Genomic DNA, 26361 nt, shown 5'->3' on the forward strand with positions numbered 1-26361 from the left:
TGGGCAGGGGTTTGTAGAGAGAATGGATACATGTATATGTACACTTGAGTCCCTTATCTGTTCACAGCATTGTTTGCTGATCAGCTATACCCCAATACAAAATGAAAAGAAAATCTTGCAGTCCAGGAAAAGTGGGGAGAGGGTTCACAAGTGGAGATGGAGGCACTGGGTTCCTAGGAAGCATGATCATCTCTAGAACCGAGTACTGGAGACAGGACTTGCCAGGGCGCCCATAAAACGGAGAGAAGGTTCCCCTTCGTGTAGGAAGGATGGTGCAGACGTGGTCAGTGTCAGAGGCTGGTGCCCCAAACGGCCACCTTTCTGGCTGGATCTGCAATCTGTGAAAGGGGGAAGAGCCGCATTCCCTCCATTCAGCAGTTGGCCTCCCCCCAGATTGCTTGTCACCCCGCCTCGTGTAGAGAATAAGAAGGAAGCCGCATCTCTGTGTCCCTGCTCACAGTCCAGGGAAAGGGGGACAAGGCCGTCAGGGCTGGCTCCTGCCTCTCCAGGGGCTGCGCCAGCGTGTAGCCTCAGAGACCTCAGTGGGCTCTGGTTCCTTTCGCAGAAGGGGGCCTCTGCTCCTGACCTGGTCCCAGTCCCCCTCCCTCTCCAGCACCCTCACCCCTCCCAGCTTGTCCTCAGGAGGCCCGGAACTGAGTTGCCGTGTGGAGTCACATACACATGGCTCTGATGGGTCACGTGGCTGTTTCGCCTCCTGGCTGGCCAGCTGCTCACCACCTCTTTGGCCTGCTTGGTGGTCTAGAGCCAGCGGTACTGCACGCATGAAACATGGTGTGTAACCAGGTCTGCCCCTCACTGCCCGGAAAGTGAGGCAGCTTTGCCCCCTATTCCCCCCGACGCCCCACATTCCTCTAGGCTTTGAGGTACAGCCTATCCCCTGCATGGAGCATCCTTTGACTAAAAGAGATGCCGTGGGCAAAGATGAACCAATGTTTATTTACCACCTTCTCTTGAAACGTTCCTGTGCCATCTTGTAAACAGTTTAATTGAGAAAGCAGAGGATTCGGTTCTTAGTGGAGACAGAAGGGAATTTTAATGTTAGGTGGGCAGAACGCAGGCAGCCTCCTGCCAGGCTGTCAGCACAGAAAGAAGAAAAACAGGCATGTCGATGGCATTTAGTCCATCTCTGTCTTTCCTGTCGAGGGGCTTCTCTGTTGTGTTTCTCCTGAATATTTGAAATACTTGATTGAGACTGGTTGTGTGACAAATTTAAGTTTTCCTTTTGCTTTAAAGAGATTTATTTTCTAGAACTCAGAAGGTTCTTAAAGGCAGCCAGATACACAACTGAGATATCTTTTCCAATTTAGACTTAAACTGGGGTAAATTTTCAGAGTATTGTCCAAAGCACTGGTGCACACGGAGTCTTCTCACATTAAGGCAAGTTGTTTAGTTCAGTTACTCTGATGTCTGGTTCCTCTCCCTGCTATTTTTCACCCTCTTCCCATCTGTCTACTTGGACTACCCAGGAACAGCACAGCAAGAGGGCAGAAGACTACAGTGCACGACAGCCAGTCTTCTGGGCTTTAAATAAATAGAAAAGCAAAGCAGAGACCTCCAACTTGCAGATTTTTTTTAATTTTTGTTTTTTATTGGCGTATAGCTGATTTACAATGTTGTGTTTCAGGTATACAGCAGAGTGATTCAGTTATACGTACATCCATTCTTTCTCATATAGGTCATTAGAGAGCACTGAGTAGAGTTCCCTGTGCTCTACAGCAGGTCCTTCAGCTCAGTTCAGTTCAGTCGCTCAGTCGTGTCCGACTCTTGGCGACCCAGTGAATCGCAGCACGCCAGGCCTCCCTATCCATCACCAACTCCCAGAGTTCACTCAGACTCACGTCCGTCGAGTCGGTGATGCCATCCAGCCATCTCATCCTCGGTCGTCCCCTTCTCCTCCTGCCTCCAATCCCTCCCAGCATCAGAGTCTTTTCCAGTGAGTCATCTCTTCGCATGAGGTGGCCAAAGTACTGAAGTTTCAGCTTTAGCATCATTGCTTCCAAAGAACACCCAGGGCTGATCTCCTTTAGAATGGACTGGTTGGATCTCCTTGCAGTCCAAGGGACTCTCAAGAGTCTTCTCCAACACCACAGTTCAAAAGCATCAATTCTTCAGCACTCAGCTTTCTTCACAGTTCAACTCTCACATCCATACATGACCACTGGAAAAACCATAGCCTTGACTAGATGGACCTTTGTTGGCAAAGTAATATCTCTGCTTTTCAATATGTTATCTAGGTTGGTCATAACTTTCCTTCCAAGGAGCAAGCGTCTTTTAATTTCATGGCTGCAATCACCATCTGCAGTGATCTTGGAGCCCCCCAAAATAAGACCTGCCACTGTTTCCACTGTTTCCCCATCTATTTCCCATGAAGTGATGGGACCGGATGCCATGATCTTCGTTTTCTGAATGTTGAGCTTTAGGCCAACTTTTTCACTCTCCTCTTTCACTTTCATCAAGTAGGCTTTTTAGCTCCTCTTCACTTTCTGCCATAAGGGTGGTGTCATCTGCATATCTGAGGTTATTGATATTTCTCCTGGCAATCTTGATTCCAACTTGAGCTTCTTCCAGCCCAGCGTTTCTCTTGATGTACTCTGCATATAAGTTAAATAAGCAGGGTGACAATATACAGCCTTGACATACTCCTTTTCCTATTTGGAACCAGTCTGTTGTTCCATGCCCAGTTCTGACTGTTGCTTCCTGACCTGCATACAGGTTTCTCAAGAGGCAGATCAGGTGGTCTGGTATTCCCATCTCTCTCAGAATTTTCCTACTGATTATCTATTTTACATATAGCAGTGTGTGTATGTTAACCCCCAAATCCTAATTTATCCCTGCACCACTTTCCCCCTTCAGTAACCTAAGTTGCTTTCTATGTCTAGGGCTCTATTTTTTTAATAAATAAATTCTTTTTTTTTTTTTAGATTCCACATATAGGTGATATGTATTTGCCTTCTTCTGCCTGACTTAGTTCACTTAATATGACAATCTGTAGGTCCATTCATGTTGCTGCAGATGGTACTACTTCATTCTTTTTATGGCTGAATAGTATTCCATTTTATATATTTTTTTGCATATATATGCATGTCTTCTTTATCCATTCGTCAGTGAACATTAGGTTGCTTCCATATCTTTGCTGTTATAAATAATTGCTGTAAAGCTCTCAGTCTTAACTGCAGCCCCACTTGCTTCCAGTTTCCTGGGTTTTTTAAAGAGGGCAATGAAATGGTGATGGTGTGTAATTTACAGCTGTAGCCTCAATTTTTTTTTCATTTTTCACCCTTTCATATTGTGCAGACATGTTAAGTACACTTCCTTTCTATTGCGCACCAGTAATTCCAGTATCTGAAGTTTTGGTGGATCTAACTATAGTGTCCAACTCTGTCTCTGCTGATTCTTACTCTTGGTACTTGGTTTACTTGTTTGTTTTTTTAATTGTGAGCTTAACTGTCTTGGAGCCTTATTTCTGAGAGTTCTTTATTGAAAATGGGCCCTTTCAAGGTTGACTTACAGTTGATTCTACAAGAATCTTGTACCCTCTTCTGCTAGACGAGAGTATAAGCTGGGGACCACTTTAAATTGATGGTTGGATGGGTTTTAACCAATCAGACCAAAAAAAGTTGTTTTGCAGACTTACGTGAGGTCTAGTTTATTATATACTATCAGAGGGAATCCCCTCCGCCTGCTCAGCACTGATTTGATACAGGCAGTTGTCCTTATAGTTTATGGAGTGGGAAGTGTATCTTATTCATCCTCACACTGCTTGTGTAGCCTTCAAGGGTTCCAGAATTCTTGCTGGAAGTCTCTTCTTACGCATTTCACCTCAGGTGGACCCTAGACTTCTCTATCTGTCATGCACTGGAAGGCTTTGGGAACTGGAGCTTAAGTTTGTCTGGCTCACCAAATACCCTTAAGGCAAATGCTACCTTCAGTGTGCTGCTTACCTTCCTGGTTCCCACTTTCACTTATCATTGATTCTGAGTATTTCTTACCAAATGGTCAGTTATTGATGGAATTTAAAGCATCCTTTAAAATATCTTATTGAGCATTTTAGTTTCAGTGGGAGAGTCTCTCCAGTACCTAGACCACCTAACCACTAGAAACAGAAGCCCCCTGCATTTCCCATGGAGAAATGCATTTTAGTCTGACATCAGCCTACATGTGACAGCCTTATCAAACTAATGTGCCAGCGAGTGAGGGACAGAAACTATCCCTGGGGCATGTTCTGTTTCTCAGCCAGTAATAAAGGCCTGGGGGAAAGAAAATGAAAAGGTAAAGCCCTGAAGAGCTTTCACATGATTTCAGGTGACACCAGAGAAGACCTTCCAGAATGGTCTTCAGTATGAGGACATCTGAGGACTTTTTCCCAGGGAAATACTCATAACTAATGAAAATTATTAAAAAATGAATAGGGAAGACAGCCACTTTGGATAATATTTTAGCATTTCCTCAAAATGGAAAACAGAGCTTTATCATATGACCAGCAGTCCCCCTCCTAGCTACGTATTCAAGAGAACCGAAGATGTACGTCTGCCCAGAAACTTGAGTACAAATGTTCACAGCAGCATTACTCATAACAGCCCCAGAGTGAAATCAACGTGTCCACGGCTGATGAATGGACAGAGTGGAGTGTTTCCATACAGTGGACTATTATTCAGTAATAAAAAGGGGTAGAGTACTGACGCATGCTGCCACATGGATGAACCTTGAAAACGTTTTGCTCAGTGAAAGAAGCCAGTCACAAAAGATGACATATTTTATGATTTCATATTATAATATGAAATACCCAGATTAAGCAAATCCACAGAGATAGAAAGTAGACCCAGTGGTTGCCATTGTCCAAGGAAAGGGGAGAGAATGTAGAATGAGCACTAATGAGTATGGGTTTCTTTAGAGGGTAATAAAAATGTTCCAGAATTAGACTGTGGTGCTGATTGTACAACTCTATGAATATACTGATCAGGGAATTGCATACTTTCAAGGAGTAAATTTTATAACATGAATTATATCCCAATGAAGCTATTAGTTAAAGGTGGGGGATTGTTTCATCTCCCCTTCTATAAGCACCACTACTTGGGTCTTGAAGTCTTCTGTCAAACCCAGGAATATGTATGACTTTTTTTTTTTTAACTTCATTGTGAAAATGCCGTGTCTGAAGCATAAAGAACAAGAAAGCCAAGAATTAACATTTCACTCCCCCTCCCCCACTTTGTGCTGGTCACTTGTTTAGAGGTTCCTAAAGAGGGGCTGATGAAAGACCCACCACTCAGGAGGAAGGGCCCTCCTCTGGTGGCTTGCCCCCCCCAGCCAGCAGAGCGCGTGTTCACTGGCTGGCATAGCAGAGCCGTGATGATTTTTTTTTCACTAAATGTCACAGTCACAATTGCTACAAGCCATGTCTCTCACACTAAAGCCTAAGCGAGGCTCCTGGTCGTTCCGTGACTAAAGGCCCCCAGCTCTGTCTGCTAGGACGGGACAGACTGCGTCCTGGGCCAGCGGGCTCTCACTCACAGTGCCTCTCTCTCCCCATTCCCTCGTCTGCCTCTTGTCTTGCAGTGGCGGCTTCAACCCCCAACTCCACCGCTGGTGCAGCCATGAATTCGCTGACCTCTCTCGGGACTCTGCAAGGACTGGCGGGAGCCACTGTCGGACTGAATAACATTAATGCACTAGCAGGTACCATCAACAGTGAGTATTTGCTGCTCTGGTGGACAGCCTTCCCCCAAATTCTCCGCAGATAGTGCTCAGCCAGAGACAGCCTGCAAAGGCTGCATCACAGGGAGAACTGCAGCTTGGGAAGAGGGGCAGGAGCACCCGCTCAGACAGGGCTATGCTGCCTGTGTCCACTCTGTGTCTCCACAGACAGCCCCCACACCACCCTGAGTCTTCAGGGGTGTAGGATGTGTGCTTGGTCACAGGTGTCTGCGGTTGACAGGCAGCCACAGGTTCCCGGGACTCTGGCTGGGTTCTGGTTTGGTGCCCTTCTTCTGAGAGGCTGTGAATAAGTTATAAAAGAGGAATCGGTGGGGTGGAGGTCAGGCCCACGGGGCCAGCGCCCAGTCTGCTCTCAGTCTCCTGCAGGAATCTGAGCCAGTCACTGCCCCCATTCTAGACTTCAGGTCCCATCTGAAAATGGGACGTTCTGGATCAGGTGATCTTCAGGGTCCCCTCCAGGTCTAAAATCCAGAGGTTTATGACAGTCATCCAGGAGGAGAGAAGAGGGAAGCAGGAAATAAGGCTGAGTGGAGAGGAGTCGCCCCTGGAACCAACGTCTAGGGTCTTTCTTAAGCCTCCGGCGGCCGGGGTCACCCTACAGCAGTGCGTCTCCTGAAGGGCCCCATTCTCCTACGGCAGGCTGAAGCAGAGTGAGGCAGATCATGTACAGAATTCCTCAGCTCTGAAACACACAGACTAACCAAAGAACTCAGTGCTGTCTACGCGGCCTGCCCACTTCCGGTGCTTTAGATCTGTGGGGAGAATGGCTCCCGGCCCGAGGATGAGTCACGGCTGAGGCTCGAGCTCAGCCTCGGCTCCTCCACTAGAGAGAACGGCCCTCAGTCCGCAGAGGGGACCCCGGGTCTGCCTTTCCTGCAGCTCGGTCCCCACACCCTGTGCCTGACAACAGCCATACCCAGCAGGCCCACGACAGCCTAAGGAGATGGGACTCGGGGAGCCATTTACCTAGCAGGCCACCCAAGCTCTGCCCGTTTTAAGTATTAAGAAAAGAGTTTTGACAAGTTTCCTTATTCTTAGCCACAATTCACTAAGTGAACAGTTTTTAAAGGGTGATCAAGAAATACAGTCTATTTAAAAGAAAAAACAAAAACACGAATAATTCTATATCCTAAAATCCCAAAAGAATACCTTGTAATTTATTTTGTAAAGAAGAACCTAGAACTCACCCAAATGAAGACTAGCTGTTATCACCCAGATTAGAAGATATAAGTCACACATTTAGAGGTAGGGAATTCTTTCAGGTCTTATGGAATCCTTTTATGCAGATGCCCTGGGGAAAACAAACATGAACTTGGACTGACTGTTATCTGACCAGAGGCCAAAGAAAGCAGAAAGGAAAAAGATTTTTTTCTTTCCAGACCGGATGGCTCTTGATTAGTGAGCAAACAGTAAATACAGTGGTAACCAGTGACAGCAGAGTACTGTACCCCACTAAAGCTGCCTCCAGCGCCCCTCTTGCCAGCAGCCCACATGGCCTTGACTCCTGTTTCTGACCTTGTTCTGCAGACGCTCCAACTCACTTGTCCTTCCCCTCGGTTGCAGACGAGTGTTTGCACACACCCCTCCATGCTGCTTCTATGCCCCAGGACCTAGTTCCCCTAAAACAAGGAATTTGATTTGACCGCCTGCCTGTCCTGGGTCTGCACAGTACCAGGCCAGTGGGAGTGGCTGTCCTCCTCAGCGCGTGCTCATGACTGCTGTGTGTCGTCCTGTCTGTGTGGTCCGCGTGGTCCGCCTCCTCAGCCTGTCCTGTTGCCCTTTGTTGGGGTCTTCCCATTGTTATCGTGAGCGGCTAGGGAGGGACTCTGTTGAATGGCAGAGAGACCATGGTTGGTTCTTGTGTGGGGTCTGTGTTATTCAGTTTTGCTTCTGGCAAGAACAACGGCCTCATTGTTGTTTTTAAATACTTTGCTACTAGATAACTATAAGTATAGTTCATGGGAAATTAAGACTGTTTCTAGTCTCAAATAACCCCTGCTAACCAGTATGAACTAAGAAAATGTTTAGTTAAACCCAAAGTCAGGCACAAAGAAAAGTACATTCTGCCTGCTGCGGTGAATTACCATCAGAGCTATTTCACAATCCCAACACTGTCTTGGAGCTTATACTTGCTTTTCAGACAGCAAAAGAAAACCTAATGTAGAGGGTCCTCGTTCAGACCGCTCCTTCACAGACAGTGACGCCACCCATCCCACTGGACAGTCCTCAGAGAAGGAAGGCAAGAAATGGGAACCTGGACAGAGGCCACTAGACCAGTTTCCATGTCATTGCCATTTGCTCCCTGACTCCACCTAGGAACCATTACCTGCCGTTGTAAGGAGAGGTTTCTGGTGTTCTGAGTAGAACCAACTCTTCTCCGCAGACAAAGGAGCCAAGGAGAAAGTAGGTGGTAGATGGATCCAGTTAATTCCCAAATTTTACCTCTTCCCTCCCAGAGGGTTCCTCATCTCCCCACAGAACAGAAGTCTAGGTTAGTAAACAAGTAGCTACACTATTTGAGCTCCACATCCTTGTTCTTCCTTTGTAAGTTCATGCATGGATGGAGGGACTAAAAAGAAGGACACTTCTCTAAAGCTAAAAGCAGAACAGCAAGATGAGAAGGAGGGAGCACAGGCAGTTCACTGACGAGAGCTTTCCCTCCCGGATTATGTGAGGCAGGCGGCACATGCTGACAGCTGAACTAAGACGTGCACTGCCTTTATCGCTAGACCGTTTGCAGAGGCCTTCCCGCCCTCATTGAGGTTTGCCACACCTGTCCTTTTGTTCCAGCCTTCCTCACACAAATAGCACCTGTGGGAATCTCGATCAAATTGGGATGAAATGATCAATCCATTTGGCTTTTTCGAAGAAAGCCCTGTTCTTTTAAGGGGAAGCATTTTATGCAGTTAACCTTCAAACCTCTACTTCTGTTGTCCAGAGTGCTTAGGTGGAATCAAATACCAGCAGCTGAACTGACAAGTGTTAATGTCATATAATGATTATTTAATGTAGAATAACATTAAATCATCAACAGGAATAACTCTCAGAAGTTGAAATCCTTCTCTGATGGTTCTTTGAATTCTGCCTGGTGATCAGTTACCCATTCCACCTTGGCATTGGCACACACACCTCAGAAACAGTCAGAATAAATTCCTTCATGGAAAGAAACCTGAAGCAGAGTTAGCAGGCCTCTGCTGGCCAGCACCTCCTGAGCTTAATTGGGATCAGCTAGAGCTGCTTGAAATCACTTCCTTTTTCAGGAAGTTGGCTTTCCAAGCTCATGACCCCCAGGCTTTCCTGGACACACCACCCTCACCCCAAACATCACCCCAGGGGCAGCACTGTCCCCTCAAGCCCTCCTGGGAGAATACCAGCCCTGAGGCACCATGAGATTCCTCTACGGTTAAGCCATGCTCTCATTCCTGTCTTGTGTGTAATCTTCTAAGAGGTGAAGGTGTCAGAAGAACAGAGCATGATGGAGTAAGTACCTGTCCCCTCTCCCCTGTGTCCTGTGGATGGCAAGCAAAAATATGCATGGAAGTATTGAGATGATTCTGATATTTGAGTCCTCTGTATGATATCTAAGCATCCTTATTTTGTTGTTCTCTATTCTCACCAGACTGCTTATTACAATTTTTTTTCAGTTAATCATCTTTGCTATTTTAACATCCTTAATCAATAGCCCTAATTCCTTCGATTTTCATTAATGTTTTCACTGAATTAGTTCTTTGCAGAAACAGATCTTTACAAAAAAAAAAAGTCTTCATCGTAAAGGGAACTCAAAGGAATTATGATGTCACCTCTTCCATTTCCTGAGTTCATTGAAAAGTTCACACTCTATTAAAGCATACTTGTTTTTACTCAGTATTCCGGAAAAAGTGACACCGTCGGCAACCATAACAGAGCAAAAGAGCAGCCAGGAGACAAGGAAAAAAATCAGAAGTGTCCTGGCCGCCACCCAGTTCACATGGGTTAATAGCCAAGACCCAGCTCCAGATGCAGGGTCACTTCAGTTAACTGGAAAACATGGCGTGGAATGCTCTCTTTGATGGAAATCCCAGTTCCACGAGCACTAATTAGTATTTGGGCGTGTGTGTGTGTTTGCTTCTGAGAATGGTCCCATCCCCTTTCTAGCCTTTCATACTGAATAAGCGGCTTCAGTCCTCCTCAATGAAGGGAGGGAGCTGCATTTTTTCCTGCACCTTAATTCTTCTTCAGCAAGACTCTCCCTAAGGTCCTCATCCCCAACAGCATCCTTCAGCTGCTTAGGAAGCCAGTCAAAGGAACAGGCATTTCACTGAGTACAGCGCTCATCTTCCCGGCCATTTCCATATCAGGCAGCTTAGGGTGAGAAGGTTCATCCTCTCCTTTCCTTTCCCAACCCCCTGGCTATCCCATGGCTCCTCAAGAACCCCGTAAACAGAGTTAAGTGTACAGATCACAGGCCTCTGCCACTAATGTTTTTTTCTTTCGTGCTGCCAAGCTATAAGAAGCAGAAGGCTCTTATTTCAAAGACAGAGCCCCAGTCTTGCCAGTAGCACCCTGCATGGAGTTCAGATGTACTGCCCACCTATAGTGCCTCAGAGAATTCGCTCCCTGGCCTAGGGAGTGAGGCTTACCATCGCTCAGGGGGTTGTGGTGGTTGTATGTCTGCCATTATTTACGACTTGTTCCTTCATGGGTTTGTCTTTTAAGTTCATGTTGGTGTAACTGGTGTGCTTGCTGCATGCACTTGCTGTCGTACTTGTGTCAAATGATTCTCTGACTTCCTTTGGAAAGCACTAATGAAAAGTGCTGTTTCTCTTCTCTATTGTTGGGTTTTTTGTAAAGTTGCTCAAATGCTCTCAGGTATGGCGGCTCTGAATGGAGGACTTGGCGCCACGGGCTTGACGAATGGCACGGCGGGCACCATGGACGCCCTCACCCAGGCCTACTCAGGGATCCAGCAGTACGCGGCCGCGGCGCTGCCCACGCTGTACAGCCAGAGCCTGCTACAGCAGCAGAGCGCCGCCGGCAGCCAGAAGGAAGGTGGGTGCCCAACCCGGCCCGTGGGCAGCGTTTGGCCCCGAAGCAGAGTCCCAAGGGAAGTGATAAGCCGCTGTCCTAAGAAGAGCGGCTGTTTCATTTCTCCTGCTCATGGCTTAAGACATCTGACAGGCCTGAACACTCTGTTGCAGTCTTCTAGCTGTCTTTTCATTTACCATCCCACTCTGGTCAGATGGACCTGCCACCCTCTGTGTGCCATATTGCAGTTACCTGGTAGCTGCTGCTGCCAAACCATTGCCAGGAGCCCCCTCTCCCGAATCAGAAGGGCCATCTCCTTTCTCCCCCTCAACGTAGAGTCCTCGTTAGAAGAAGGCCAAGTCAATGCAGCGTCCTGTGGGCTCACCCAGCTTTTGCAGGGTCCACATCCCCCTTGATGGGGAAGCTGGCCTTGCAGGTGGTGATGGTGTCCAGGTTAATGACAAAATCTACTCTTAAGATCGACCCGGTCTTTGTTTAGTCAGGGTCTTCTGGGGAAGCAAATAAGTGATTGATTGCCTTGCTTCTCTGCCAATAAGGCAAAATAAACATCAGGAAGTGAATGCTAAGAATACATGAAGACTAATTATAAAGCAGTTAATGAACTGGCCTGAATAGGGAGGGCTTCTCTCTCTCTTTCCTCCTTTTGGTTCCTTCTTCCTGACTGAAGTTGCTTCTAAAGCAAAATCTGCACTGAGATATTTATTCTCTTTCTGACTTGTTTTGCATACAGGAAGCGAGGATAAAGTGTTGAAGGCATTTTTAAAATTCCTTTTTGTTCTGATCCTCACCCCATAGTTCCAAACTGGTTTTTGTCTGAAGACTTTGACTTTAAACATGGTGTCCAATAAGAAGTAGAATGGTTTTACTTTGTCAAGTTGGAAACTGTGACAGGGACACAACTTTAAAGATCTGTCATTTTGTTTTGTTTTTTTAAGGGTTTTTTTCTGTTTTTCTGTAACAGCATTCAAAGTAGAAGGAACTTGAAAATCTGAGTTTCTCTCAACTCTCTTTCCTCTCAGTTACGTTATTGTAGTTTATTTTAAAGCTCACACAACTGTCCAGACAGCTGCGTTTTCCCAGGTGTGTGGAGACCCCGTGCCATAAATACCTCAGCTTCCCCAAGGAAAGCCTGTGTGGCAGTCCCTCTTTCTGAGGTCTGACTTCCACGGTAACAGATGAGGGTGGTAGGAAATATCCCATGAGATAATCATGTCCTCAAGAGAGACCAGGAAAGACAGTTCCCCCACGTGCATCTGCGTGCTGGTCACTTCCCCATCACCGAGCAGGGATGGCCTTGGGGCAAACCATGTAACCTGGATCACATCAGATACCAGCAGACTAGAAAGTTAGTGGCTTAGGAGAGTCTGGGCCCCAAAGTTGCTTCACCCCAGCTCAGAGCCCTAAATTTCTGTGCCTTGAGTTTCAGGCACTGCTTGTGCAATAATTAACCCTCTGGGATTAATGTAGAATAATTCAGGATAAACACTGCCTCTCCAGGTCATTTATATCAGGTGTGCAGGCTACCAGCAACATGGGTAGGTGCTCAGTCTTTGTTGGTGGTGTCTCGGGATTGTTCAGGTCAGGTCTTTTTTAATCTCCCATCTTTTCGCATGGCTCTTCCGATCATCATCTCACCCTGTTAACGTGTACTCAACAAACTTAAACCTTCTCTTCCTGGGGGCTCAGACAGTAAAGAATCTACCTGCAATGAGGGAGACCTGGATTCAATTCCTGGGTTGGGAAGATCCTGAGGAGGAGGGCATGGCTACAAACTCCAGTATTCTTGCCTTCAGACTCCCAATGGACAAAGGGGCCTGGTGAGCTGCAGCCCACGGGGTCACAGAGTCAGACACAACTGAGCGACAAAGCACAGCACGACATTAGCTTAACTAAAACATATTTTAAAAGGCAAGTAATACTGAGAAGGAAAGAAAAATGCCACAGTGAATTCCACTGCTAAACAGTTTTAGATTTCCTATTCCTTAGTTCTTTAATCTAGAGAGCGTGGTCAACCTGATGTATTTAGTCATGTACCCTGGTATATATTTTCCCATAGGAAAGTGAACCAGTCTGGCCTTGTAAAGAAATGGTTTTAGTATTTCTCCCAGCTAAGACTTTGAAGCATTAGGCATCCCTACAGATCTGAATTCAGGCAACCTGATCACCTTTCCTGCCATTCCTAAATAGCCTCTGACCTCTTTCACACCTTCCGGTCTCCCTGAGTTTGCAGGAGGCACATCACACACACACACACACACACACACACACGCACACGCGCGCGTAGGTAGAGCCCCCAGATCCCCACAAGACGCTGGCACCCCCAGTGCTTCCTGCTGCATCAGGGGCCCTGGGGCCCTGTGAGAAGAACTTGGGTGCCAGCCATCTGGACCAATGAATAACACAATCTGACGAGCTTTGGCAAGTCAGTCAGGTGTAGTGGAAGTCCAACAAGTGCGTGGTTGATCAGCAGGTTTCTTACTGAAGGAAGATACAGAGGGTGAACCCTCGAAAAATTGTTTCTTTGCCCTTGGCATCTCTAGCAGTAGCCACCTTCACTGAATGTTAAAGAGAGATTCCATACCAAGTCACCTCTTTCTCATTTTTGTGTTAACAACTTTGGCAAAATCCAAATATTTCTTGGTGATGAGGGGGAAGACAGAGCCTCCTTGGGCTTATTTACTTTCTTCCTATGTCCTCGGTTCCCTGTCTGCCCCAGACACATTCAGAAGGCATCCGAGAAGGCCAGCACTGCCGTGCACAGCCAGTAATCTGTCATAGTGCATTAAACCTGCATTTTCTCCCTGGGCTTGAGGTGAGATGACTTCGCAATTCAAATTGGGTCCCATTAATTCTCACTGTGCATCTGGATTTTTTATTTGGAAGCACGACCCGTTTGGGCCGTACCAGGCCTCCTGCTTCACATGCTGCATGGTGGCTCTGGGAACACCCATCTCCCGGGTTCTGGTTTTGCATCTATTTATGTTACGTGTTGACTTCTTTTAGCTTTTTTTTTTTAACCAGGAAACATCTGGGGACCTAAACCCTGTAATTGTGTCCCTTTAAATACAAACTGCATCTCTTGCACTGGCTATGCCCTTGGAAATTGTGACCAACACAGAAAATTAAAGTAGCCTCATTAAGACTTAAATAAAAGGAAATGCTTCATCTCTGTGGCTTCAGAAATTTGCTCCAAGAAGATCTCCTTGTGAAAAGTTCCATTCATTACAATACTTTTTTCTTCTATGATTGTGTGTGTGGAAAGAAACTTGTTTTGAGTTTTCTTTGCAAAGATGTTTATCCTTTATATTTTTACAAAGTTCTTTTTACCCCAGTTTTATTTTTCTTCAACCCATTCAGATAGGTATGCTCTACACAACCCCTGGGGACCCACTGCACCTTGTCCCCTGGGGCTTCCCAGGGGCACAGGTAGTCCTTGCTCTTCTCCCGTGAAGGTCAGTTCAGGTCCCAGGAACCAATGGCTTGGCCACTTCACCAGCTGGATGAGCTCCCCTCTTCCCAGACACCGTGCCCAGAACATCCCAGAGGCATCCAGCCACAGGGCCTCCCCAGAACCTCTGCAGAGGGATCTGCAATGCCCCCAAACACCCTCTGACCTGGAAAGCATGCTTACCTGTTACATATTAGAAGGTGACTATCTGCCGTCAGGTCACTGGGAGTCCCTCCTTTTTGCTTTCTCTAAGCTGAAGATACTTCTTATGCGGGGAATTAGAGAGATGGGAGAATGGAATGGAAATAAAGTTCAGAGAGCTTTCCTCTCTGGTACAGCTAAGCTCTCCCCTGTTCTGTTCTTCCTCCTTGTATTTCTGGAAGTGATGGTTAAGAGTGAAGCTCAGCTTAGTGTCTGAGCAGCTTCTGTACCTTGTACATTCAGTGTGCAAGGCTAATTCCCAGGGACATCCTTCTGATCACAGTTGTGAAAGTCTGGCTACCTGTTTTTCCCTGCCTTGACTCACTGCCAGTCACTTCTAATAAAGATGATTATTAGACTGTGTGTTAAGCGATTTGCCAGATCAAAACTGGATGGATAATTAGGTAAATGATTGAGAAATCCAAGCAGCATTACTGCTATATCCATTATGTCTAAATTGCTGCAATTTGCGTAGAATAGACAGGATACTCTCTCCCAGTGACAGTATATACTATGTGCTACAAAATACAGCCACTCAGGAAAAACCCACACCTGAATTCTGCCCTCCACTCCACCCCATGACTGCTACCTTCACACCCAGGAAGACTGAAAATATGTGCTCACGCACAGTAAGCAAATGTGACCCACAGATTATAGATGAAAAGGACGCCATTCTTAACCGGTGTCTCTTTGGAAATCAGAAACATATGAAGCATGACTCCTATCCTAAAAGACATACCAGCACTGGACATCTGTCTGTCTCCATTCTCATTCAACAGGAGAGAAAGCCACGTGCTTTAGCCCATCTGTTGTTAAAACATTCCTAAGAAGCAGCTTTGGAAACTGAGAAGTGAAGAATACCTTACTCTGATTTTTTTTTTTTTCCTCTTTAGGTCCAGAGGGTGCAAACCTCTTTATTTACCACCTTCCACAGGAGTTTGGAGACCAGGACATCCTGCAGATGTTCATGCCTTTTGGAAATGTTATCTCTGCTAAAGTCTTCATTGACAAACAGACCAATCTGAGCAAGTGCTTTGGTATGCAAAAGAAACCCAGTTAGAACATTACAGGGCGCTCCCAGTAAGGAGTCCTGGGAGGCAAAGTACAATGGCCAGTATTCTAGATGCCAGGACAGGGCCTTCAGTGTGTGTGGTGGTTCCTGGCCCTCTAAATCCATTAAGCAGACTAGGCAAAGTCATCTCAACCACAAGAGGAAAAGGGGCTATACAAAAAGGAAAGATCTGGGAAACTGAATGCCCACAGAGGAGGTGACGCTTTATATTGTACTGTGCAGGGACCTCACTACTGGGAACTAATGTCTTCACTGTAGAGCAACATCGGTCTCTGGGCCCCACAGTCTACACAATGAGCTTCACCAGATGGAAATACGGTTTAGACTGTAGTGTGGTCGAGGCTGTCCTGATAGAGGGGCAGTACAGACACTTGGCATGAACCCCATCCCCTCATTGTGACTCAGAGGCTGTGGTGTGGGCAGCACACTGTGCTGGGGGCTTATGGTCCAGCATCTAATAGTACGTAAACGCGCACACACCTAAGTGCACACGCCGCCCCCACAGCCCCAGCTCCACAGGCACAGGCACCATGGCAGATTTAGCTCATGGTGACCTGAGAGGCTGTGGTCTGGCGGGGGTGGGGTCTGCAGTGGTGGCCTAGGCAGGCAGAGTGCCCCAGAGACACAGGTCTTCTCAGGACCCTGGACAGCCCTGATCCGTGGTGGCCTGAGCTGTCACAGCCTCCTCCTCCAGGCAGCCTGGACTCTGCCTCCCCTGGGTGACTTTTGCTCCCAGAGAGAGGAAGGCAGGCTCCCTGCGCGCCCTAATGTTTTACAAAAGAGGTGAGCATTCATTAAATCTAGTTCTCATTTTATGTTGTGAACTCCTGTGTTTCCCACAGTAGTTTGGAGGCTCAAATGTCTAGGGTGTATGTGCCTCACGTGGCAAGCTCTGGCCCAGTCTGAGGTGTAACAGCTGCTTTATTCACTCCTCTGATCTAATGACTCACATTGGCCATAGGTACTAACAGCAGCACAGAACAAGATCAAGTAGAACAGATAGGGGCCAGCGGGAAATGAAAAGAAGTGCATGGCATAAAGAAAAGCAGGTGGGGGGGGGGGTTCTCAAAGAGGCAAAGCAGACTTGGTATCTGGCTGATGGGTAATGGGGCAACCCGTCTAAAGAGAGTGCTTTGGCTTCTAAAATTCCATTATCATAACATCCTTCTAATTTCTCTGCTGTCACCAGGAAGGTCTGAAGCCTCTGTTGTTAGGGGAATCAGTGTGTCAGCCATTTAAAGTCACTGTTTCTATCCAAGTGGAAAGGCTGTTAGCCTGAACCCATTACAAGTATATAAATGCCCTTGTAATGGTTCATGAGAGAATGAAATGGAAAGTAAGCTGTTACAGAGGGTGTGCGCGCGTGTTTTGTAAGAGCTCACCACCGGAAGCTTCCCTGCCCCAGGCTTCCAGCCAGACGTTTATAGTCCTCATCGCTAAACAGTGTCTGAGCTTATTTGGCGATTGGAAAGGGTTGTACTTTGCAGTTTGATTTTGAGAAAATATTTACTGTCTTGAGAAGAGTCAGCCTATAAATTACTTAACCACTGTGTGTATAATAACACATAGTAATGTAGCAGATGATTATACTTAGCATTAGGCACTGTGTTTTGGTTCTTATTAAAAAGCTGTAGCATCCCATATGTAGGTGTCTCAGTGAGACTGCATAACTTCTTGGGGTCCCAGGTTTGCCAGTCATAAGCCATACCCTATTTCTTTATCCTAAGCTCTTGGCCAGGTTTCATTATCCACTCACCCTTGACACATTTCCATTCTTATAATCATCTTGCTACCTCTGGATTAAGATGTAGAAGAAGAATATCAGCAAAGTCTTGGATCCAAGATCACATTTATTGGGAATTTAAATTTAATAAAAACTTAAACCATCTTTTTGCATACAGCAAGCCTATGAGAAGCTATTCTGCCTTATACTATATGCCTCTTACTACCAGCTAAGAACTCCGCTAAAGGTATATTTATGTCCCTTTCTTCCTCTAACTCGTAAAGGAATGTTCTCCTTAGATGGAGAAACTTGGTATAAAACCTTCTGAACAGTGGATGGTCGGAGTTGAAATCCAATCAGTATAACTTCTTCCAACAACAAAAGTAAGTAGGGGCAACACTTCTGCACTAGCATTAACTGAAGAAGCCTTGGCGAATAACCCCTACCCCCAGTGCTAATACAAACCATGTGGTCAGAATTCTGTGTCTAGGTCTTGGCAGAGCTTGGACGGTTGTCAGAGGCATCTGAGTGTTGGTACAGAGAAAAACTGTGGGAAGTATGTGTTAGGATGGCTGTTAAGCCCTGAGCTGTTTAGACTATTTATTCTCCAAGAAACACTTGGGGATATACAAGGTAGCAATTTCCATTCTAGTGAATTCAGTGGAGCTTTGAAAATGTAAGTTGAGATAGAGAGAATGGCCCAACATTTCCCCTGGGCCCCTAGGTTCCTCTCAGTAATAGCTCCAGTTGGTAGAAATCAAGTACAAATTATTCTAGAGTTAATTCGCTGACCCCATCCTGTATCCAGGGAGAACTGGGATGAAAACAGTCCAGGTCTTTGGCAGCACATCAGCTGCCTTCCCTTAATTATCGTACCTCTAAACCTCACCTGGCTGGAGCCTGGAGCCCCCGGGGCCCTTTGAGGGCCCTGCATGCACTGATATACTGGAGACTCTTGGAGGAGGATTCTAAGGGACTTAGACACAAACAGATTTGACTGGAATTGGTCAACAGACTAAACTGACTCACAACAATGCTGTGTGAGTTTTGGCTTTCTGCAGGGGGGCTTGTTCTCATGACAGCCAGTTACCTCCACTGCTTCACAGTGGATGTTTCCAGGGCTGCCCATAAACCACGACCGCAAACTGAGTAGAGCTGACCCGAGCCCCAGGTTGGGCCCCATCACTCCCACCTGCAGAAACATTCTCCAGCCACCCTGCACTGCTCCCCTGCCTTTCCATCCTGATTCCCGCCCTTCTTCCCCTCGTGTCTTCCAGGTTTTGTTAGCTACGACAATCCCGTGTCTGCGCAAGCTGCTATCCAGGCTATGAATGGCTTTCAGATTGGCATGAAACGTTTGAAGGTCCAGCTGAAGCGCTCCAAAAACGACAGCAAACCTTACTGATCCTCCCCCCAGAGGCTCCCTGCTCTTATTTTAGCTTTCTTAGGGTAAGTCCCACGAGCCAGCCTGGGCTCAACAGGAAAGGCAGAGGAGGACCACATTGCCAACTTTTACCAAGAGAGACGGTTCTTTTTACAATAAGGCCTCCATTTCCCCTCCCGCCCCCCACCCAGTTCGCCATAACTAAACTCGGCTACCTTGTTTCTATCAAGTAAATCCTCCTCCACTTGTGCCACTGCATTCTCCTTCGTTTTGCAATTTGAATCTCCTTTAACCTTTTTTGTTTTGTTTTGGGGGTTTTTTTGCCTTTTTTTTTTTTTTAAGAAAAACACATATACAATAAATGACATCTTGAGAATTTACAAGGCAAACAAAGGCTAACGTGCAATTCTAACTCTGAGACCCCTGTGCCCCAGAGCACTGCCTGGAGAATTCGCCCCTCCTGCCCACGCCCACCCCGTAGGGGGGCGCCAGCTGTTTATAGAGGGTAAGGTGGTGGCATAGCGCCAGAGAAAAGCCAGGAGAAGCACTTAAAATTAACAACACAAAATGTCTTTCCACTACATTTGGTTTGTTTTAAGAAGTAGGATTTTATTTTAGGGTTCAAAGAAACATGACATTTATTGGTCAGATTATTACACTGGTTGTCTATTTTGTTATTGTTTTATTTTAGTTTTTAGAAAGGATTAATGTAAAAAAAGATTTAGAGATCTGTTTCTTAAAGCTACAGGGTTTAAAAATTAAAAATGAGTGAAAATACTTGATGTTTCTTGAAAGATAAATTTAATAATAAATAAATAATACATAAATACATAAATAAAAAAGAAAGCCACAGGCCTGTAAATTTTATTTGTAAAAAAAGCATTTCTATTTTTGTACAAAATTTTTACTGCCTCAGAAATAATGGAAGCTATTTATTGCCTACTGTTAACTTATTGGGTACCTGAAGAGCAGTTCTCTGTGCTAGCTAGATTCTTCTGAAGTAGTCTCTAGAGGAATCATTCTAGGAACGGGCTTTTTTTCACCGTTGAACCCTGGGCCTGAAGTTCATGCTTTATCCTCTCGGTGTTTGTATCTGTCTGATGATTTTGTTCGTAACCTCCATTATCTAGTTTACAGTTTGGTCGTCTGACTTTCCCGTCTGTTACATTCGTTGAAACTGGACCCTCTTCTCCCCATCCCTTGCCAGTCCCTCACCCCAAAACACCCAGAATCCATCCCTTCTCCCTCTCCGGATGGATTCTCTTGGGTTCCATTGTGTTGTGGATAAAGAGTGTAAGAAATGCAAATTACGTGGATGGCTGGTAGACTCCCTAATGACCTAAGATTTGCATTAGTTTCTCTCCTGCACCCTGAAGAGTGATTTTGTTGCTGCTGCGTAGATTCTGTGTAACTTTTTACTCTCCCTGTTTTCTCCCTAGACATCTTCATGCCCGTTAGTTCACCGTTTGCCTAGCATGTCCCTGTGGCGTCTCAAAAAAGTTTCATCGTCCCGTCATTGTTTCTGATGTCTTTCTGACCTCACATCATATTTGGTTCTCCTACTGACCTTTGATCTAGTTTGACCTTTGAAATTTGCATGTGACCTCATCTAGCTATGAATTCTGGGAAGTCAATGTGAAAAACATTGCTGCATTCATGCAAGACTGAAATTTATTATTAGACAAATTAATTATAGAAAAAAACCTGTGGCAAAAATGTTTCTTTCTTATTTTTTCTTTCTTTTCATAAAACAGACTTGAAAGTATTATACAGGGATTGGCATTCTTCCCGGTCACTGGTAACAATAGCAATATGTGTCCAGGGACACAGAATGTTGGTTTCTAACAGACTACTTCCAAAAACAGTTTGAGAAAAAAACTGTCTGATTTTAAGTCTCTAGAGGTCTGTAATAGTTTTTACATTTTTCAGGCAGTGTAAAGTTTTTTGATAAGGCCATTTTAGGTGGCTCACTTTCTCATTAAGATATATATATAGAACCACTTTTTGTAGATTAGTATAAGAAAAATATTTACCCTGTTTTGGGGCAAATGCTACCTATTTGTGTCACCTTTTGCTGAACTGACTCACAGTTAGACAATCCATGGTTTAATGCACATGAAATTACCTATATTTTATACTGTTTCAATGTACAGGAGAAAGGTTACTGTAAACTGTGTTACGTTGGTGCTTCTGTGAATTAAGTTGTGGTTTCATCATGAGTCTTATGGTCTTAATGTTCTTTGTTGATAAGACAAGTTTAGAATTGGTTTACTTAAAACAAAAAAGAATTTCAAAAAAAAAAGTTGTTTGCTTAAAAAAAAATTTCATGTGAGGGGAAAAAAAAACCTATTCCAGAATAAGTTTTGTGTTGGCTTGTAAAGCATTGATGTCATTTTTTTTTTAATTGTGGACTATTTAGATGTGTTTGTGTTCAGCAAAATGTGATTTTTTTTTTCTTTTAAAGAAAAAAAGTGAAAATATATAGTGCCAAATTCCAAAGGTACTTCCTTCCTAGAGCTTCAGTGTGTTTCTTGTGAGAAGTAATTTGATAACATGGGTATTTTATTATGTGTTTTGTATAAATCCCTAATATTTAAAAAACAAAAAACAAAAAAAAGGTTAAAAAGTTTGTTAACTTGCTATCCTGTGGTCTTGTTGCCTGAAATTGTTATTGTTTGTTATTTCTCTATGATGTTTTTTGTAAGACATTGTATAAGTGCCCATGTCTCACTTTTTTAACCACTCTGCACATCAATGCTGTGACGGCAACCTCACAATGTATTTTCTTCATGATATATGGAAACCTCTAAGGTGAGAAAGTTTTGAACTTTTAACCCTTTCTACCCAGAGCTATCTGGAATGTTGATAACTTTTTATACTGTCATCATTTCCGTTTGTTTGGGGTGTTTCTAATTTGGATTTCTTTTTCTGCATATATCTTTCAGTTGTTTCTGTCTTTCCTACTTTTTAATCCTTTTAATCCAAAAGAAAGGAAGAGAGTTTACGAGATAAACAGGAACGGTAGATAGAGTCAAGCACCTAAATAAACCTTAAATTCAGTCTGCTTTTGAGGTCAGGTGAGCGGTATGTTCCAGTTTACAGTAACATCGTGCACCTGTCCAGGTAAACCACTCTGTGATGATGGGGTAGTCTTTGGAGGGATTCTGCTTTCGTTTCTTACTTATTCCCAAGGTAATGTTTCTTATCAGCCATTGTGCTGGGGATTGTTCGACCCCAGTGGATACCTCTGAATAAGCAACGTGTCTGGAGTTAGACGCTGACCATCCTTTCCCTGCCTTTTTGTTCCTTCTGAACTGAATGCATCTAAAGGGGACTGAGCATTCAAGGCAAACTCAGTTCATCACAGTTACTGACCAAATGCTCAGCGCCAGTCCCTGCTGCCATTCTCTTAAGTGCCACGTTTCTTTGACTTCATGTGAACAGGTCTCTTGCTGTCCTGACAAACCCCAAGTCATCCCTGCAACCCACTCAAACTCCTACCTTTCTTGGACGCTTCTTTGTTTCGTAAAGGAGTTCAAAAACTGCTGGCTCCACTTTCTCCCTCCATTTCCCACTGACCACCTTGTTTGGTTTATTGTGTCTGTGGATGTGATAGCCCTGGGAGAGAAAGGACTAGCCTCTAATGATGCAAAAAAAAAAAAAAAAAGTTTCCTTCTTACAGCACATGCACTTACAATGAAATGACCTGTATTATCCTCACATGTGTTTACTACTGCTGGGGCCTTCCTTCATCCTTCGAGGGCTATTTTGTACTTCCCGCAGCAAGCAGCTGAATAATAAAGGTTATCGCACATGTCTCTCTCGTATATATGATACGGTGGTAACACAGATACACATGTAAGAACACAAGACAACACCATCTGAATTTCCTGGACTGTTTCATTCAGAATCTCTCATCAATTATACATAAACCTTAAACCATCTTCCCCCTACTTCACTGAAGCCAGAAGTGCTCCAGTGCCTTCCTCCTTCCCTCCCCTCCTCCACCTCCCCCAGAGGAACTGAGTGCACTTGACAAGAGGCTCAGGGCGGGCATTTAGAGCTAAGTGTTTATTCTACAGGCAACCAAGACAGTACCATTAGGGGGGAAGGTCTTTTTTTTTTTTTTTTTTTGCATGTTTCATTGCTAAAAAGATAACCCTCCTCCAAAGACAAGTTGTCCTTTTCTTCACTTTCTCTTTTAATATCAAAAGGAAAAAGCTGCAAGGGTGCGAAGGGCCTGTGCCAGAAGAAAACACACAGGGAAACTGCTTTTTTTAAAATCAAGTGTAGAGAATAGTCATTTTTAAACTGAATTAGAGAATTGCGATTAAATGGCAGTCCTCAAAGGCGTAACAAGTTCATCTTTCTTTCACCATAGGGGTTATAGTTCTTTGGCTTGTGCTACTCTGGATTCATTTTACTGTTTGTTTTTAATTATCTTAAGTGCTAATTAAGAAGAAATAAAATTTTAAAAAAACCTGTAGTTTCATTACCTTTTTGAATAATGTCATACAAAAAAAAGTATGTGTTTTTTTGTGCTGTGAGAATTGTTGTTTGTAGATTAATAATATCATTTTGTTTAGAATTACAAAATAGTTTTTAAATATTGTCTGAGAAAAGCCAAAGTTAATGCAACCTAGTGGAAAACTGTAAGACCATTTGAGTATTGTTTGTTTTATTGATGCATTTGGATTTTGTTGTTTGATGGAATTTGAGCCAAAAAAAAAAAAAAAATAACGCAGGCTTTCCTATTTCTACAACTGATTGTACTTCTGCATTTTGTACCAGTGGAACTTTTTATACTGGAGATTAAAAAAAATGGAAATTTTTGTGGCTTACTCTAGTGGGCCCCCTGACAATGACTGATTTCAAGTTTGATTTCTGGTTGATAGAAAGAAAGTTGCTTTTCTTTTGAGAATTAAAAACTTTGGCTTGATTTCTTTTTTCCCTTTGCTTATATCTAGCATTAGAATTTTGTCTTAAAATACAGCGGTAAGTTTCCCTTTTTATTCTGTATTGTGCAGTTACACAATAAGGTAATTAGATTTAGAAGTACTCAGTCACTTTAAGTGGATAAATGTATTAGTTAAAACTTTAGGGGTTTGCTTTTTTGCTGTTTAGATCAAAGTTTTTTCTGATTCTTCTGTCCTCATTGTGAACATAACCGTGTAGTTGAAACAGTCAAACTTATTTTTGTAACGTATGTTATTGTGTGATGCAGTTTTTTGCTTCTGTCTCCAATATTAAACCATTTTCCTAATACTTGTTTCTCTCTCTGAGTGTTGTATTGTTGGTAGTCATTGTATGTTGGTGATACATCTACACACCTCACTGTTTTCACGTATCTGTTTTTTTCTATATGTTGTGTAAAAAGATACAGTCGATTCCACCTAAGTGAATATCTGATTTGGGGAAGGGGAACTACACACCAGCCACCTCGGATTTACGTACAACAGCCTATTTTAACCACTGCTTCCAAGACTTACGTCTGTGGTCCACCTACATAACTGCCTGCAGAGTCGGATTTGCCAAGACCTTGTCCAGTCTTTCGACCACACTGGTACATTGCACTTTCTCTTTTCTCCTCTGCTCTCTGCCCCTTCTCTTCTTCTCTTGATGTGTGTATGCAGTTCTTAACACTCAGTAAAAATGGCTGCCACTTTGCTCATAATCTTAAGAAACAGCAGCAGAGAGGCAGCAGCTCTGGGGTTTCTTCTATCTACCCATGAGTCCAAAGGCCTATCATTACCATCAAACTCTTCTCAGAAACCAGTCACATTTTTTTTAAAGTGAGCTCCTTAAGGGAAGAAAATAAACTTTACTTACCCGGTGAATAGATATGAAAGGCGTTAAACTTAAATCCATGCGTTGCCATCAATCAATAGATACGTGTAGAAAAGTAAATTATTTTAAAGAGCTAGCTGAATCCAGGAGCAGCTTTAATTATTAAAACTAATGGAAGAGAAAATACTTGCAAGGGCTCAAATGGAAGCTCTACTCAGTCCGGTCGGGTGGGAGGGGGAAAGGAAAAGTTTCTCATGCTCAAGTCTTCACAATACATCATCCATTTCCACATGAAAACCAAGAATGCCATATACATCCACACCCTCCCTCCTGAAAGTGTATACTTTGTAGAAAGCCTTGTCCCCCGCCATCGCCCAACCCCAGGTAGAAAACTAGAGAGAAAACCATTCCTTGTGCACCCCTGAAAGCTGAAGCCACAGGCCCTCCTCCCTTTCTGCCCCTCTCTTCTGCTCAGGAATCTGACTGCTCTCCAAGTGCTCTTACAAGATTCCACTGCCGTCTGCCCCCTGTCTGGTCTCTCCCTCCAAGTCTTCAGACGCACAAGCTCTGTCTGCCTCGGGCCACCCGGCACCGGCAGCCATCTCCCGGCAGCCAATGAGACCCCCTGCAGGTGCTCAGGCCCCTCGCCCTCCGGTTTCAGCGGCCCCTCTGAGCCCCAGCCTGTCTTTTCTAGTTGGCGGCACAGCACAGAGGGGCTGGGTGAGGCGGAGGCAGTTTCCCACACAGGCCAAACACCTCAGCGAAGCAGCCTCCACTAGCTCCAGACCCGCACAGATGGGAGCTGACTTCCTGCCAATACTTCTGCTTTAAACCTCATCAGAGCCTTCATCAGTTTGCCTCTGAAAACCCACTGCTTACATTAGTGGGGAAAAGAGTGCTAAGGGTGTGATTTCCTTTTCTTTCTTGTAAATACTTTTGCGGGGGTGGAGGGTGTGAGGGAGGGGAGAAGGGTGTAAAGAGGGTGATCAACTCTTTCCAAGATGCGAGTGTTTATTTTTTCAACATTTAAGTCATACAAGTATCTACATCCACCATTTGGCACAAGGCAAAATACTCATGCTAAGTAAAAGAAGGGAAAGACAGACAATTTTTTTGTTGTTTTGGAAAAACAACGAAAACAATAATTCTCCAAAGAAGGGGACAAAAATGCTAGCTCCCTTAAGCACGTACGATGTAAAGCTGGTCCCTGCTTAAATTCACACTTACCCTCTTGATTCTGTAAAACGCCCCTGCAGTGTCAGCAAGGCGCCTTTGCCTGCCGTGCACAGACCGCCCTGGGAAATGAGAGACCTGTCAAGGTTGACTTTGCTGACAGCGTCACACATCTGCACAGCCCACGGCGGTCCTGAGCAGTCTCGGGCGGGCACTCTGAGCTGGCGGGCGAGGAAACACAGTGAACGTTAATGTACTGTGAATCGTTCCTGATAAGTGAATAAAAACATTGTGACCAAACAATCAGCTTATTCACTTATCAGGAATCGACTGTTCTGCTACTTCGCTGTTTTTGTTTTTCATCTTTGTTGTAGTTCACTATTTCTGCTGTGTTCTGTTTTCTCCTCTCATGCTTGGGCAAAATCACTGGGAATATTATCTTCATGTGACCATGAAACGTTTATATCGAGTGAAAATGATATCTTAAAATCTATGCACTTGCTATCAGGAACACAATACTGGATGTGTCTTATATATATTGAACTATATAGTACTCGATTTCTTAAATAAAGCTTAAGAAAGGATTCTGCTGTGTGTAAAGTTAATGTTAACTGTTTTTCAAAGCAGTGTTTATAAGAGGTATTTTTGTTCTTTTCTGTCTTGAGTGATACAGGATATTTTTCATTAAAATTATAATCACTGGCTTTATGACTTAATACATTGACTTTGGAAACAAAATGGAGTGGGATGGGGGGAGTTCTTCCAAGTGCATTTTAGCGAGAAACATCTGGAAAACCATTCCCTTACTGGTGGCC

The 26361-nt window shown here is 44.5% G+C and overlaps 1 protein-coding gene across 27 annotated transcripts in view; it reads left to right on the forward strand.

Annotated features, from left to right (window-relative positions):
• Positions 1-26130, forward strand: part of CELF2 (CUGBP, Elav-like family member 2) — a 554598-nt gene extending 528468 nt beyond the window's left edge. For 9 of the 27 annotated variants that reach the window (XM_018056980.1, XM_018056997.1, XM_018056985.1 and 6 more), the window contains 4 exons: positions 5575-5694; positions 10564-10761; positions 15301-15444; positions 18480-26130. In XM_018056980.1, coding sequence (XP_017912469.1) covers positions 5575-5694; positions 10564-10761; positions 15301-15444; positions 18480-18607 — 590 coding nt within the window. In that variant the 3' untranslated portion in view covers positions 18608-26130. Of the gene's footprint in view, positions 1-5574; positions 5707-10563; positions 10762-15300; positions 15445-18479 lie in introns of all 27 variants that reach the window. The other 18 variants (XM_018056983.1, XM_018056988.1, XM_018056976.1 and 15 more) reach the window with 6 other exon arrangements.

Source organism: Capra hircus, chromosome 13 (assembly GCF_001704415.2).
Source record: "Capra hircus breed San Clemente chromosome 13, ASM170441v1, whole genome shotgun sequence".
Taxonomy (NCBI): domain Eukaryota; kingdom Metazoa; phylum Chordata; class Mammalia; order Artiodactyla; family Bovidae; genus Capra; species Capra hircus.